The 15789-nt window shown below is 42.7% G+C and overlaps 2 protein-coding genes across 2 annotated transcripts in view; one reads left to right on the forward strand and one right to left on the reverse strand.

The window, feature by feature from the left end:
- nbeaa (neurobeachin a) overlaps positions 1–10987 on the forward strand; it is a 70576-nt gene extending 59589 nt beyond the window's left edge. Inside the window, 22 exon segments of the mRNA XM_068744861.1 lie at positions 233–341; positions 1081–1247; positions 2114–2246; positions 2360–2498; positions 2896–3032; positions 3140–3257; positions 3577–3679; positions 3802–3917; positions 4753–4865; positions 5121–5261; positions 5343–5462; positions 6034–6186; positions 6275–6439; positions 6643–6732; positions 7357–7549; positions 8222–8293; positions 8535–8690; positions 9155–9325; positions 9439–9540; positions 10247–10443; positions 10541–10692; positions 10897–10987. Of these exon segments, the coding sequence (XP_068600962.1) occupies positions 233–341; positions 1081–1247; positions 2114–2246; positions 2360–2498; positions 2896–3032; positions 3140–3257; positions 3577–3679; positions 3802–3917; positions 4753–4865; positions 5121–5261; positions 5343–5462; positions 6034–6186; positions 6275–6439; positions 6643–6732; positions 7357–7549; positions 8222–8293; positions 8535–8690; positions 9155–9325; positions 9439–9540; positions 10247–10443; positions 10541–10692; positions 10897–10987 (2938 nt within the window).
- Positions 10988–14595: 3608 nt separating this feature from the next.
- LOC137900863 (serine-rich and transmembrane domain-containing protein 1) lies at positions 14596–14937 on the reverse strand. Its single transcript, XM_068745007.1, has one exon. It carries the CDS (start codon positions 14935–14937, stop codon positions 14596–14598), a length of 342 nt encoding a protein of 113 aa, XP_068601108.1.
- Positions 14938–15789: the final 852 nt, after the last annotated feature.

A 15789-nucleotide genomic window follows, 5' to 3' on the forward strand; every position in this document is an offset into this window, starting at 1 on the left:
CGTCGGGTTGGTCCATTTCCAGTGCCTTTAATCAAGTTCTTTATTTCTCACCCCAACCTCTTCATTGGTGCGTGGGTTTAAATTAGCCGTACTGAGGTTCGTTTGTCTGCCTACCCTTTAAATGAGGACAGCCTCCTCGCCACAGAAGTGCTGCGAATGCCCACGGTGTTTGTCTCCCTCGTTCACTTCCCTCAAAATATATATTAGATTATGTCTCTCCCTCTCCTACCAGACTTCTGTGCCACGCCATGAAGGATCATATTGTACGAGTGGCCAATGAAGCCGAGTTCATCCTGAACAGACAGAGGGCAGAGGATGTACACAAACACGCTGAATTTGAGGTAAAAACAAACAAAAAAATGCCATATGATATTTGTTGTGATGCTTTTAAAGCTATTGGGTGTAGCTAATAACTAATGCTATGTGCTGTTACTTATAATCACAAACACATTTTTGGGATTTTCATTCCTTACTTGTTTCTTGGGTGATTTTTTTGTTCTCATCCAGAATTTGATTTTAATTAGTGTAAATATTCTAAGAGCAGTAAGAGACCCCTCAGTGTCCTCCGGTCCAACGATCACTTGGTCTGCTTGTTTGTCAGAAAATAATTGAAGACATTTTGCCTCTCATCCAAGAATATTGTTCTCGGAGTTCTACCATGACCTGGACAACTGAGAAATGCTCACTTAGTAATGTCATTTCTTTCTCATTACTGGCGGCATTTACACCAAAAGAAATTATGTGTACAAGTATTGTACAAATTGAAGGTATTTTCATTGAGTTCTTATATTTTTGGCACATTTCTACTTACCGGTAAATTCCATTACATTTCAGGGAGAAATGTCTAAATTGGTTCAATAATTCAATAATATGTTTCAAATAATTTAATTAAATAAAGATTTGTCAGTCCAGCTGTAGCCACCAGCATGACTGCATTACTAATCCAAAATTATTATCGGGTATAATCATTAGGAGTTTTAATTGAGGTTCCTCTACAGAAGTCTGCTGTACTGTATAGCAGCTGTCACCATGAGCATCTCGTCTCTGGCATGAAAGCCGTTTCATCCTGTCTTTTTCCAGTCAAACTGTGCCCAGTACGCTGCCGACCGGAGGGAGGAGGAGAAAATGTGCGATCACCTCATCAGCGCTGCTAAGCACAGAGATCATGTGACTGCCAACCAGCTGAAACAAAAGATCCTCAACATCCTGACTAATAAACACGGGGCCTGGGGGGCGATGTCACAGAGGTGAGCAGCGGAAGACAAGGAGATGTGTGTCAAATTAGTCCCTGTAAGGCCTTCATATTATGTGAGAATGTAATATTACACGTGGAATGTTTCTTGGATATAATTAGAAACTTGTATTAGTATGTGATTATTAAGGCACCATACATTAATTGTGCTCCATATCACCATAGCACATTATCACTATATGTTATTGCCTTTTTTGTGTGAAATGCAGTTAAATCATCAGCTTCTACCGAGGATAAAGTCAGTATGGAACATGAAACAAATGAAATAAAAGCAAATAAACACAATAATATGGAGGATATATGAAGAAATCAAGTGTTATTTAACACAAGTTGTCTAATAAATCAGCGACAGCTGCATCATAACATCATCTCAGTGTTAAACACGCTGACACACTCACTTTAAATCAATGATTGCTTGTCATCCAGATCAGCCTTCAGGCTTTGAGCTAAGCTGAGGACATGTAACATCTGAAGTCTGTCATCTTCCTGTCACTGTTGATTAAGCACAGAGCATGCTGCAGTGTGCATGTTGTTAATAAACACATTTTGCACTCGGATAAAAACTAATTAAAATCAAATTGGATCTGAATACTTGGCCCCACTGTGGTATTTTTAAAATGTGTTCACATTAGCAGAATGATTATGCCAATCACACTTGACTTTCAAGTGCACACAAGTCAGATTAATGGTTTAGTCATTGGTGTTGGAATTTATTGTTTATCAAATTCTTATTCTTTATCCTAATGAAGAAGAACCCTTTCAATGTTGGAAAATTGTTTTGGAATTTCCAAGCGTCCCTGAAATGAACATCATCCTTTGACTTGACACTGGTGAAATCCTCCACCTCCTTTATGTCTCCAGCCAACTGCATGACTTCTGGCGCCTTGACTACTGGGAGGACGACTTGAGGAGGCGACGGAGATTTGTACGAAATGCCTTCGGATCCACTCACGCCGATGTGTCGCTCAAAACTCTGGAGGACTATGGTGAGTGAGTTTGCTGACGCAAACATGTTATGCGTGATCAGGTTCCTTGTTTTACATCCTCACTGCCCTTGTATGGACACTCAAAACAACAACAACAACATTTTAAACAGGCACAGAGGAGGAGGAAGAGGGCCAGAAATCAAAGAAGAATTTCCGCAGCCAATCAGTTGTCACGCAAAACCCAGAGGCGGAGCTGATGCTGGAGGGAGACGATGACGCTGTCAGCCTGCTGCAGGAAAAAGAGATTGATAATCTTGCTGGTAAGACACACACATACGCACACACACAGACATGAAGTTGCAGTAAATGTGTACAGTAAACTGTGTATGACTCTTGTTTTTAGTACGTTTTCGTCCACGACTTTTTATCTCCAAAGGCAAGTTGGACATTTGAAAGGTTTGCAGTTGTACTAACCACCGGACTGATTTATCTGACTCGAGATTAAGGCTTAATCCACTAAAAACGCACAGAAATCAGATTTCAGTCAGGCTCTACCCGATACAACTGTAGACAAAGTAGAAAATAAATCAACAAATCTGAATTAACATGAAATGACTGTGTGTGTCATTTAACAGTCCTGTGTGATCACGAATTACTATCGTCTCTCCATAAGACAAACTACAGTAATATAGAGCCAAACAAGTATCCTCTCCCCAGGCCCGGTGGTTCTAAGTACCCCAGCCCAGTTGGTGGCGCCGGTGGTGGTGGCTCGAGGCACTCTGTCCATCACCACCACTGAGATCTACTTTGAGGTGGATGAAGAGGATCCCGCATTCAAGAACAGTGATGCTAAGGTGAGACGTCTACTCTTCTTGCATGGGAATAACGATTTAGACAATGTTCTACTACTCTGACCCAAATCTTCGGGGAGTAATTTATAAGTCTCGTGTGTTCTGAACAGGTGCTGGCCTACTCGGAGGGTCTGCACGGCAAATGGATGTTCAGCGAGATCCGAGCCGTGTTCTCCAGACGCTACCTGCTGCAGAACACCGGACTCGAGGTCTTCATGGCCAACAGAAGTACGTCTCTCCTTTTTTTTTTTTTTTGATTTACTAATAGGAAATAAGATCTTCTTCTCCGTCGCCCGTACTGTGATTAAGCTGTGCTGAGACAAACATGTTGTAATGTGATCAGCTGTTCTACTCGTTTTTTGGTCAAATCTTTATTAACACAAAGCTGTGTGTGACTCATCACCCCCCCCCCCCCCCCCCCCCCCTCCCTTGTGTATAAATATCTCCCTGGGAATAAAGTCCTTGCTCTCGTTTGCAGAATATTTTTCTCAAGTAAACGTTGTTATGATAAATGAGTCGCACGATGTTGTTCATGTCCTCTCTCCAGCATCTGTGATGTTTAACTTCCCCGACCAGGCCACGGTGAAGAGGGTCGTCTACAGTCTCCCCCGGGTGGGGGTAGGAACGAGTTACGGCCTACCGCAGGCCAGGTAGGTGCAGGGTTCACTCGGCAGCTCCACAGCTGAGGGACGTTTCCTGGGGTTGAGAGGAAATTCACTCCGTGCGTGTGTGTGTGTGTGTGTGTGTGTGTGTGTGTGTGTGTGTGGCCCAGGCGGATTTCCTTGGCCACCCCTCGTCAGCTCTTCAAGTCATCTAACATGACTCAGCGCTGGCAGAGGCGAGAGATCTCCAACTTTGAATACCTCATGTTCCTCAACACGATTGCAGGTGAAATCCACTTTCAGTTCAATTTCACGCGTTTTCATGTCCGCCGTGGATCGACCTCTAAATCTGTGGCCCCAGTCAGAGGTCATGAGGTCAAGCAGTTGTGTCTGAGGCATGAGTTGCTTCGTTTTGCAAGCTCAAACCACATTTCATTGGTGTCTATTTCTTTCTTTCTGTTTCCTTCTTTGTCTATTTCTGCTCTAAATCAGTTTTTTTTAAACTAATTTGCTTTGAAGATGTTACTGGCGTGACCTCGTTGGGTTGCTTTGACAGGTACCATTGAATTGTGTTACAGCAGCACCGAATCGCAGATGTGCCTTTTTCATTTTTCGGCTCTCTCATTTTAAGTGTCTATTGATTAACAGCTCAATTTCATTCAGCATAATAGTTTTTTTTTAAATCCAAATAAATGTAGCAATTATATATGAAATATATATTCATATACTGTATAAGATAAAATATCTATAAATATCTTTATAGATTTATCCACAATGACTTTCAGGTGCAGGTGAACGGCAGCTAGTTGAACTTAGTTTCTGTGCCTCTACGTAATGCCAGGGAGCAGCAGCTTGAGCGTTAGAACATCTTTCATCACGCGATCATACAACCTAGGTCGGCGTAATCGTAATCCCAGTCTGCTACTTAATCTTTGTTCGCACCAGGAGCCTTTGAGCACAAGCCTGATTTATTAGGCAGTGAGGTTTCGAAGCCTGCCAAACGGCAGCTCCGTAAATCACGCTTTGTTTGATGACCGTATTAAACGCATCATGGGGCTGTTTTAAGTGGATCCCGTTTCATCCATATCGTCTCATCTCCCATCAATCTTTTACCCTGACAGGGAGGACCTATAATGATTTGAACCAGTACCCCATCTTCCCATGGGTTTTGACCAACTATGACTCAGAGGAGCTTGATCTCACCCTGCCCGGAAACTTCAGAGACCTCTCCAAGGTAAGACCGGGGCGCTTAATGCATGGGTTTTTTTTTTTTGCAACAAATTATAATACAGTTCTCATAGCATAGCCGAGCATAGCATAATATGGCGAATCATAGCGTTGATGCGGATGTTATTCCTGCATTTTCTTTCCCCTCTTCCAGAGGATCAGAGAATGTTTTAAGTGAAAACATATGAATTGGTCCTTTCAATGAACGGGTGTCAACCTATTCTTGTTATCACTTAATTATTTTTCCTCTTGTTTCTTCCAGCCAATCGGTGCACTCAATCCAAAGCGAGCCGCATTCTACGCTGAACGCTATGAGACGTGGGACGATGACGGCACGCCTCTTCACCACTACACCACCCTTTACTCCACAGCGCATTCAACGCTGACGTGGATGCTCAGAATAGTAAGTGCCCTCCTTACTTTGAAACATTAACCTCGCCAGAGACCCGAAATCACATTTGTGCGTCTCCTCTCGTGATCGCAGGAACCCTTCACCACATTCTTCCTCAATGCCAACGATAACAAATTTGACCATCCAGAGAGATCGTTCTCTGGTATCGGCTGCTCGTGGAGGAACTGCCAAAGGGACACGGCTGATGTCAAGGTAACCAAGATGAGTCAGAGGATGAGTCAGATCAGTCAAAGAAGTCTTTTAACCTTACTGGGATAAAAATGTAAAAAAGACGAGTTTCATTGAAAGTTTAATGCAATTCTTGCAGTAATTGAGCAGGTCGGTAGGTAAAACTTTATTTATACTTTATTGCAATATTTTAAACATGCATATAATATAATTATAACATAGCATATAATTATAAAAGCAATGTAAGAGGAATGAAATGAACAAATAATTGCATAAATAAGTAGCAAAAACAGCAAATAAGCAAGAAGACAATTAAATGCACACAAAAACACACATCCATACATGCATGCAAACACTCAGCCTCATTCATTCATTCATTCATTCATTCATTCAATCACGAATGCACACACTGGACCATGTCTATAATAAAGCTTTTCTCTAGAAATAAAGCAGGACCGGTTTTCAGTGCTTGTGACAGGTTCTTACGGCGACTGTTCCAAACACTCGAGGCGCAGCCAGCTGAGGCTGGGCGACATTTCAGAGCTGAAGGGAGATCATTTTGTTCAAACAGACCCGTTTCCGTCCCGTCCATTAGGAGCTGATCCCAGAGTTCTACTACTTGCCTGAGATGTTCGTCAACAGCAATGAATATGAGCTCGGTGTGCGTGACGACGGCATGCCTGTGTGTGACATAGAGCTTCCCGCCTGGGCCAAGAAACCAGAAGACTTTGTCCGCATTAATCGGATGGTGAGAGCCTCAAACATGCTTTTCCAAAATCTGAAAAAGACTGAACACACTATTGACTCTCTTCTTTTGCGATTTTTTCATCCACCAGGCTCTGGAGAGCGAGTTTGTGTCGTGCCAGCTTCACCAGTGGATCGATCTAATATTTGGCTACAAGCAGCGAGGTCCAGAAGCAGTTCGAGCTCTAAACGTGTTCAGCTTCTTATCCTATGAGGGAGCAGTCAACCTGGACATCGTGGATGCTGCGCAGCGGGAGGTGCGTTTTTTCCATGACAACGAATCACTCTTGGGGCTAATAAAGTCATAAAAAAAAAAAAAGCAGACTTCTCCGTTGTCGGAAAGCATACGCGTAAAACAAGCAAGTGTGTAAGATGTTGACTTGTTTTAGTATTTCTCAGATGCGTGTAATCTTCCTCATCTTTGCCGATGTCATCTCCATCTTTGTCTGCCTGACTGTAGGTGGTTGAGGCCCAGATTCTGGCGTGCGGACAGGTCCCCTCCCAGCTGCTGATCGAGCCACACCCACCTCGCTCCTCCGCCATGCACCTGGTGAGAATACCATTAAAAAAAAAAGAATCTTACTTTCATAGCTGCATTCATTTCTGTATGTAACCAGGAGCAAACAGTCTAAAATACAAACCAAAACAATATACTGTATACTTGTTTTTTTATTTATTTAAAGATTGATGATTTATTTTTCCTTTGAAAAAACAGGAAGATAATTTTTTACTTTAGTACTGAGTTCTTATTTTGAAGAGATACTGTGCTTAGAGTTAATCCCTGTTTTATGTTTGAAACCTCCAAACAGCTTATCCTAGCCTAGATTGCCCAGTGATATGCAACAATGTTAAGATGGAGACTTTGACAAAAGTGTGAGGATGTTTTTTCAAAGCAGAGCTGCTCTGATTTTAGCCTGAGTGTTCTCCCTGCTCCCCTCAGCTAAAGGAGGCCTCAGCGCCTCCCCATTCGAACCCTCCATTTCAGGTTAAAATCCTGAACCCTTTCCAGGCAGCACCTCCACCACCTCCCCCATTGTGTGTACCTGCTCTGACCCTGTGCTCCCACTAATCAGCCTTTTCCTCTCCTCCCACTCTCCCCTCTGTTTTGGTTCCACCTCTCTCCGTTCCCCAACCCCCTCTGTCCTCCTCGCTCGTTCTCTTTCTCTCTCACCAGTGTTTCCTTCCCCAGAGTCCTCTGATGTTTAAGGATCAGATGCAGCAGGATGTCATCATGGTGCTGAAGTTTCCCTCCAACTCCCCCGTCACTCACGTCGCAGCCAACACGCTCCCTCATCTCAGCATACCAGCAGCCGTCACCGTCACGTGCAGCCGGCTGTTCGCCGTCAATCGTTGGCACAACACAGTCGGTGAGTCGGTATGCGTTTGTAGCTGAAGGCTGTTCAATAGGTGACGACAGGGTGGCATCTACTGCTACAGAGTTATAATCGCTGGATTTTACTAAACGTGGAAATAAGATTGAAAAGTTACATGAATGTGCATTTATGCTACCATCAAGAACAGTGCAGGATGTGGAAAGACAAATGTTAAAAATAAAATAAGTATTGGGTTTTTTAATTTCTACTTATTGTACATCAACTAAAAACATATTATAATATATATATATTATTTTTTTTCTGTTCATTTATGACACAGAAGGTTGCTCATTCCATTTTCTAAAATGTGAAGATTTTCAGCCTTTTTTCTGCGTAATGAACTTCTTCAGATTGTAATTTTCTGGCATTTTACAATGAATCGAAAATTATTAAATCTCATAATTATTAGATCATGTGAATTTGAAAAAAAATTATTTAACCGAATGAATGCACTCATTAGCACAGCAGGCTAGTCTGATTATGGAGGGCCATGAGGGTAATTTGTATTGATGTACTTCTTGTAGCATTAGCCTTCATCAGAGCTTTCATTAGAGAACACTCCACCAGGCTGATCATAGGAGAGGATGTAGTTTAGGATGTATCATTCCCTGCTTAATGATGTGTGTGTGTGTGTGTGCTATAACATCTGACCTTTTCACCCCTCAGGCCTTCGTGGAGCTCCAGGATACTCCCTAGAACAGGCTCACCATCTTCCCATTGAGATGGACCCTCTCATAGGTCAGAGCGTGTTCATTTAAAACGCCGGAGATTATCAAACAATGACGGCAGCTGGGCCACTGGTGGGCAGGGGTGGGGTGGGGTGGGGGGGTTACATCTCATTATATACAGGGGCGTTATGTACTGCAGACACTTTAAACACTTTAATGGCTTCAGAGATCGGGACGGACTCGGATGATTTGTTTACCAGATTGTATTTGTTTGTCCTCGTTACCCTGCTGACATCTGTCTCCTCGTGCAGCAAACAACTCTGGTGTGAACAAGCGTCAGATCACGGACCTGGTGGACCAGAGCATCCAGATCAACACACACTGTTTTGTAGTTACTGCTGACAACCGGTACATCCTGGTATGTGGCTTCTGGGACAAGAGCTTCCGTGTTTACTCCACAGAAACAGGTAGATTTGTGTTATTATTTATGTCTTACCGTGCATGAACAACAGTAGATGCTCTCCTGTATCTTTTTTTTTCTTTTCTTTTATGTTTATTGATGGAGGGGCATTTGGAAAGCTATCCTTCATATGATCATATACAGGGGGTCGTCGGCTTCCGACCGCCATCGTCTGTTGACGAGGTGTTTTTTATGACATGCCGGAAAGCAAGTGAGCGAATCTCCCCCACGATGTCTACCGCGAGGAAATGGTCTCCTTCTACTCCGATATTTTCCGTATCATGACGCAGCGTAATATACTTACGGGAATTTAATTGGCTGACTAATGACCGAGTCGGCATACGACAAAACCCTCGGAATCAATTGTGGTAGTAAGTCGACGACCCCCCCTGTACATTAGTAGCGGTGGCCGGAGGGCACAGTTTGGCTTCTTCTCCTTCATCCACCTCCCTTCCTCCATCCTCTTCACAGGGAAGCTGACTCAGATAGTGTTTGGTCACTGGGACGTTGTGACGTGTCTGGCAAGGTCAGAATCCTACATCGGAGGAGACTGCTACATCGTGTCAGGCTCCAGAGACGCCACTCTTCTTCTGTGGTACTGGAGTGGAAGACACCACATTATCGGGGATAACCCGAACAACAGTGAGTGGGCGGTGTGGTGGAAATAATGTTCGGCTGTCTCTGTGTTCCAAAGCCATCTCTGTTATGTAAGTTGGGGCTCCAGTCAGTGTTTGACGGTCTGTTGTGCCCTCCAGGTGATTACCCCGCCCCCAGAGCCGTGCTGACAGGACACGACCACGAGGTGGTTTGTGTGTCTGTATGTGCAGAGCTGGGATTGGTCATCAGTGGAGCTAAAGGTCGGCCTATTACCACATGTTCTTTTTGTAAATGCAATTTTTACTTTTGGATGCAATTTTTACTTTTGGATTTCTTAGTTACATTGTATATTAAAGACTTAACACTGAACATTAAAAAATAAGTTATCTTATAGAATTATTATCTCCATATTTGAGATGATAAAATTCAGACCTGTAAATTCTCCTCTTGAGAAATCAGGAGCCAAGTCATAAGCAAATAATGGAAAAATGAAGTCATTCCCACCCGCTAGCACCACCTACATGCGATGCTAGTAGGTTTGGCACTTTTTTGATGGAAGTTAAACAGTGAAAGAAAAAAAAAAATCAAATACAGAAAGTTGATAGAAATCTTTTTCTTTTGAGAAATAAAAACGGATCGTCCTGAGAAAAGAGGAAGGACATGTCTCTGAAGCTGAACCTAAAAAATATTTTTCAAATGTACAAATCTCTGATTGATTTTAAATTGAGCTGAATCGTGTCTCGGAGAAACACAACAAACAAAAAGGAGCTCTTATTTTCAATGTAATTTTATTTATTGTGCTCTGACAAGGTGGGAGAACATTTTCCTTTAGTGCATTTCAGGGAACCTGATTTTAATTGCTAAAACAAATCCTTTCTCCCTCTGCTTTTGTTTAGGCCATGGGGGGGTTATATGGTCACCAAAGCTGTACGTTCTCAAAAAAACATTTCCTGTCTTGCTTTTCAGAGGGCCCGTGCCTGGTCCACACTATCACAGGAGACTTGCTTAGGGCCTTAGAGGGGCCCGAGCTGTGCAAACGACCTCGCCTCATCTCAGTGTCCAGTGAGGGTCACTGCATCATCCACTATGAGAGGGGTCGCTTCTGCAACTTCAGCATAAACGGAAAACTGTTGGCACAAATGGAGGTTAACGATTCCACCCGGGTAACCATGCAGTTCTTACCGACTTGTGATCAATGCAGCACGGAAGATGGCTGAGCCTCTTTTCATCCGTTCATCCTTTCATTATCTCTCCTACCAGGCGATCCTGTTGAGTAGTGACGGACAGAACTTGGTGACGGGAGGAGATAACGGCGTCGTGGAGGTGTGGCAGGCGTGTGATTTCAAACAGCTTTACATCTACCCGGGCTGTGATGCCGGCATTCGTGCCATGGATCTCTCACATGACCAGAGGTAAAGCAAACCTCTGCGCTATCGCTGGAGAAACCTCAAAGGAGAAATTATTTCCCTCAAAGTAGGGAAAAATTACACTGAATGATCAGTATCATTTTTCCCAAGACCTCACACTCATTCCAGGTTGGAGGAAAAATGCTCCAAATATGTCTTTCTTGTGCACTGATGATGGCATGATTCTGAAATGTGACTCTCTACTCTCAGGACTCTGATCACTGGGATGGCATCTGGCAGCATTGTGGCATTCAACATAGACTTCAACCGCTGGCACTACGAACACCAGAACAGGTACTGAGATGGACAGTGTGAGGAAGACGAGGAGGGAGAGCTGAGGAAAGAGGGAGAGGAAGAGGAAGTGACACACGCTGTGTATCTGCGACGTGGGGGAAACTACAGGTATCAAGGGGAAGTAAAGACGAGTACCGGGCCTTCAGACTCTGATCCCTTCTGAAGTTGATGTGAGGACACGGCAACCGTGGTGGAAACGGCTTCTTCTGTGCACATATGTGTGTGTGCCCGTGTGTGTGTGCAATCACAGACACATAACAGCCAGAAGATACACACTAAAACCTGCTAACAAAATAGAAGTGCTGCAGAATGGATTCATGCAGACCATGTAGAGGTCGATCATATCCGTGCCACTCACAGGACTGGTTGCCGTTGCCATCGCTGGTACGCTTAACGCTTCACAGACAAAGAGCATAAGATTTCTTTTCCCTTAAATCTTTTTTTGGTTTTGACTTCTAGTTTTTATTTGTTTTAATTTCAGTCTGGGATTTCTTTTGGGTGGAATATAAATTAAGCCTCTCTCAATGCCTCTAAAGGGATTAGAAATGGTCAGAGGTGAACCAGCGCCACCCACTGTTCAAAAACCGGTGCTATTGGCTTGATCTTAAAAGAAAAAAAACAAAAACAAAAGACCCTTAAAAATTTGGCTGGGGTTCTGATTTAATCTGATTTCTTTCTTTCATTTTTAATCTGGTTTCCTTTTATTTAATAATTAAATTTCTTCCATCCACCTGCAGCAGGGTTGAATCTGATTTTTATGTAATTAGGGCTCTGCCTCCTACAGAGCCTCCGAGTCACTTCACTACACAAACTGCGCTTATCACCTTTATTTTATTAATGACTTGCCGTATGTAAAATATTGTGTAATAATTATTATAATGTCGACGAGGCTGACGATAATAATGGCGGTGTCAAAGATGGTGACGATTGTGCCGGAGATGGCCACAGAAGATGACTGACACGATTTCCTTTGTATATTTGGTGATTGTTTTGTCAAATATGTACATATAGTCTTGGTTCTGGCTTGATGGGACGCTGAATAAGACTGAAAGTGCAAAGGAAACCTTCACTTACCCACATTTCTTGATTATAAAAAAAAAAAAAAGAGAGAGAGAATCAATGTAAGAGTTTTGTTTTGTATTTGCACTTTGCACCAATCACACATCATTATTTATTGGCTTGGTTTTTTCTGGTCGGCTGCCATTTCGTTTAGGTCCATCTTCCCTACGGGATTATTTGTGCATTGATGTTTGTATTTAAACTGTTGAGCTCATATGTGATTATTAGGTTTTACAACCACACACAGTTGTAAGCAATATCATGATTCTGTAGCTGATGGAGGCGGAGAGGCGGGAGGAGACTGGTGACAGGCGGGATAAGTTCGGTATGTGTGAAGCCATCTTGATCAAATGCGCACATGCACACACTCTAACGACAGGTTCGACTTACGCATCCAAAAAAGGTTAAATATTTTTGGATCTATGAAACCCTAAAAATTATTGTATTCATGTTTTATTGCAAAGATGTAAAATATGACATGTGTGAGTTCCAAAAAAAAAATCATAAGAAAAATAAAATATGCAAAGAATTTGATGACTTGCTTGTCGTTCATCTCACATCCTCGTTCACTCAAGATATCTTTTGCATCATGGCATGTAGTGTGTCTTATTGTTGCTGCTAAAGAATCCTTCCTGTCTCAGATAAACCAGTAGCCTCAGGACAAATATAGTGCGAGGCATGCAACGCGAGTCTTTACTGTGGAGCTCCTTAAAGGAAAACTGTTCCAGCTGCACCTCTTCCACGTCTACCTTTGGACAATTGCACGTCATGAGTATAAGTGGAACTCTGCTCCATGGAGTTTCCTTTAACAGGGTATTGAAGCTCCTTATGCAGCAATGAATTAGAGATAAAAATGAGAGTATATCCCTCATAGTTATTAGTATAGGTGTAATAGAAGAACAGATTATGTACGTGACAGTAAATCCTTCAAGGTAAGGTGACTATAAGAACAGACACTGCTCACTTAAATTGGGAAAACAAGGATTTTAATGAGATAACGTCTAGAGTTCATTTAAACTGTTAATATTTGAGTTATCCCGTTTATACACGTCCAGCGCATGAAGGAAGAACCTTAACTGAATTCTAATTTCGAAACAACATAATCTGCACGGAAAAGTTTTAGTATCACCATATCAAAATAATGGTTTTTACATTAATGGGGGAAAAAGTCTCAAATTGCCTCTCTTGTGTTACATTTAACCCAAAGGTTAATATGTATTTATATATTATATAGTATTCTGACTGGTATGCATACAGATCATAACATCTGAAATAGAAGTCCATTTTTAAGATGTAAAACATTTTGTTGCCTACATTTATGGATGAAGAAAATAATGATGTTCCTTCGTTCGTAAAATTTGCACAACTTACAACCCATTGAGATCTAACCTATAAAACAAAACATGAAACGGAGGAAACGCAGACCAGATTGTTTCGAGATTGTGAATCCGTGTGAAGCCAATTCTTAGATCCTGAATCTTCCCACCGATGTGAAGGAACCAAAGACCTTGGCTGATGTGGAAAGGGACTAATGTGTCACCAAAGAAAGGAGCGGTAGACCTAGTGTAGTCGGACAGACGTCAACCTTGTTCGCCTCCCTGCTGGGGCATGTGTGGTGTATTTCTGCTGCCATATCAAAGAAGCTTCATCTCCCGGTAATAAAAATGAACACTGTGTGTTTTGAGTGGAAGCGAACGTTGATGTGGTTTCGTCCTGGAGTTCAGAAGAGGCTGCCAGCTGCACCTAGTTCTGTCACCGCACACCTTAGAGCTGGCAGACGGGAGCATGCGATCTGTTCCGCTGTGCCTGTCTGCCTGGGCCAGGATTTCATCTCGTCGCTGATACTATTTTTGAGCTATTTTGTCTGCAGCTGTAGCGTCTGACTGCCTGTCAAGACAAAGTCATCACTACGTTCTAGCCTTTATCCACAGCGGGATGTCCTGACAGATCGCTGCTGCCCAGGAACCGTGAACAAATTGGTATGTGGAATGTTTTTTAAGTTATGTTATCTTTTATTATGGTAAAATATGATTCATATAATCCCAAAGCCTGAGTTAACAACTGAGGCAGTATCATGCATTTCTAGTTAAATTCTGACTTTGCAAAGTTGTTGACAGGCTTTATGAGGCATGCTGAAAAAAGGCAGCGCTGGAAAACAACGTACCGTACTTTGTTGTTGTTGTTTTTTCACGGTAAATTTAACAGTTCAAGAAATAAAAAATAACCAGAATAAATTCTTCATTATTCTTTTTCCTGCAAAGGAAAATAGTTAGTACTTTTAAAATAAGCCGCATAAGTGTCTTTTTGCTCAGTTTGTGAGCTCTAAATCTCCCATTTATGCTAATTCAATCCAGTTTAGGATGTACATGCATGGAGTATAATACCATGCTGTCTTTGAGGCATTTTATCACGTTGAAGAGGGCTTCTGTGTGTGTGTGTGTGTGTGTGTGTGTGTGTGTGTGTGCGTGCGTGCTCGTTTATTGCTGCATGCATGAAGAAATGCCCTTAAAATGTACGTCCAATCGGTCCTCTTGTGCTTCCTTCCTTCCGTCCTCCTCATGTGGACACCGTGGAGATGGTGGACCTTTGGGAGGAGATGCTGCAGATCTCAAAGTTGGTGAAGGAGCTCCCTCCCTCGCTGCAGACATCGGGGAGAGAAGACGAGGAGGAGATGATGTTCTTCAGCCTGTAGAGGGAGATGACGAGCAGCAACAACAAGAACGCCAGCAGTCCAAGGAAGAGCCACACGTAGACGTAGACGTCAGCTAGACGTCCCGGTGAAGAGGCCGCCGCTGATGTGGAGGCGGAGGTTGGGGTGAAACGGAGGAAGGTCCCATTGCCTGCAGTAGAGATTCCAGTTTCATTGTGATCTATCAATGAGGCGTCCATCACTGACATCCTGGCTGATGTTTGGGATGGATTTGCATGAGAGAAAAGGAGAGAGGAGTGAGACTTATTATAAATCTGAAAAATAAAACACTCAAACCTTTCTACATTTAAAAAGTCTTTCCTGTCTGATAAAGCTGCCAGAGAAGTGATGTCTCCCTTCGGGACTCTTTAGCACGCCTGATGCTTGCTGACACAAGAGCTTTCACCCGCATCCTCCGCTCTGCCTGAAAGCAGAGAGAACACTTCTGCAGCTTTGATTCAGAGCCAGACATTAATTGGGGAAAAGATGCAGAACACACTTCTTCTATCAAGCCATCCCCGCAATTAATAAGGATTTATTTTCAAATGGAGAAATCCCAAAAATCAAAAGCAAAATATTTCTTACAAATACTAATTTTAATTGCATAGTAACAGTTACGTCCAACAATAAATTGTGAAAAGAGAAATAACAAATATTTAAATCATTTTGTAGACAGGTCTCAGTTCACAGATTTTTATTTTCCTCCAGTTTCATACACACATTTGTGCGTGTGTGTGTGTGTGTGTGTGTGAATGTGCGTGTGCTAACAAAAATGACGATCTGCAGCGGTCATCGGCTCTGAGCCGAGCTGCGATGAGGCTGTCATGAGGAGTAACGGCAGGGGGAGCGCTTGTCTCATTGAACACCTGCCAGGCTTGATGCCTGGAGCTGCTTATCCTCCCAAATGAAGGCATCCTTATCTGATGAAATTAGACTTCTCATAATCAGTTTTTACAAAGACAGCTGAGTCCCAGCCTCCTGTACAGCATATTAACTGCAAACAAGGTTCCACTGTGTATCTCTGCACGGCACAGTGTGTTGAGAAGTATCAAGCAGAAACT

The sequence above is a fragment of the Brachionichthys hirsutus genome, chromosome 10 (genome assembly GCF_040956055.1).
Source record: "Brachionichthys hirsutus isolate HB-005 chromosome 10, CSIRO-AGI_Bhir_v1, whole genome shotgun sequence".
In the NCBI taxonomy this organism is placed as follows: domain Eukaryota; kingdom Metazoa; phylum Chordata; class Actinopteri; order Lophiiformes; family Brachionichthyidae; genus Brachionichthys; species Brachionichthys hirsutus.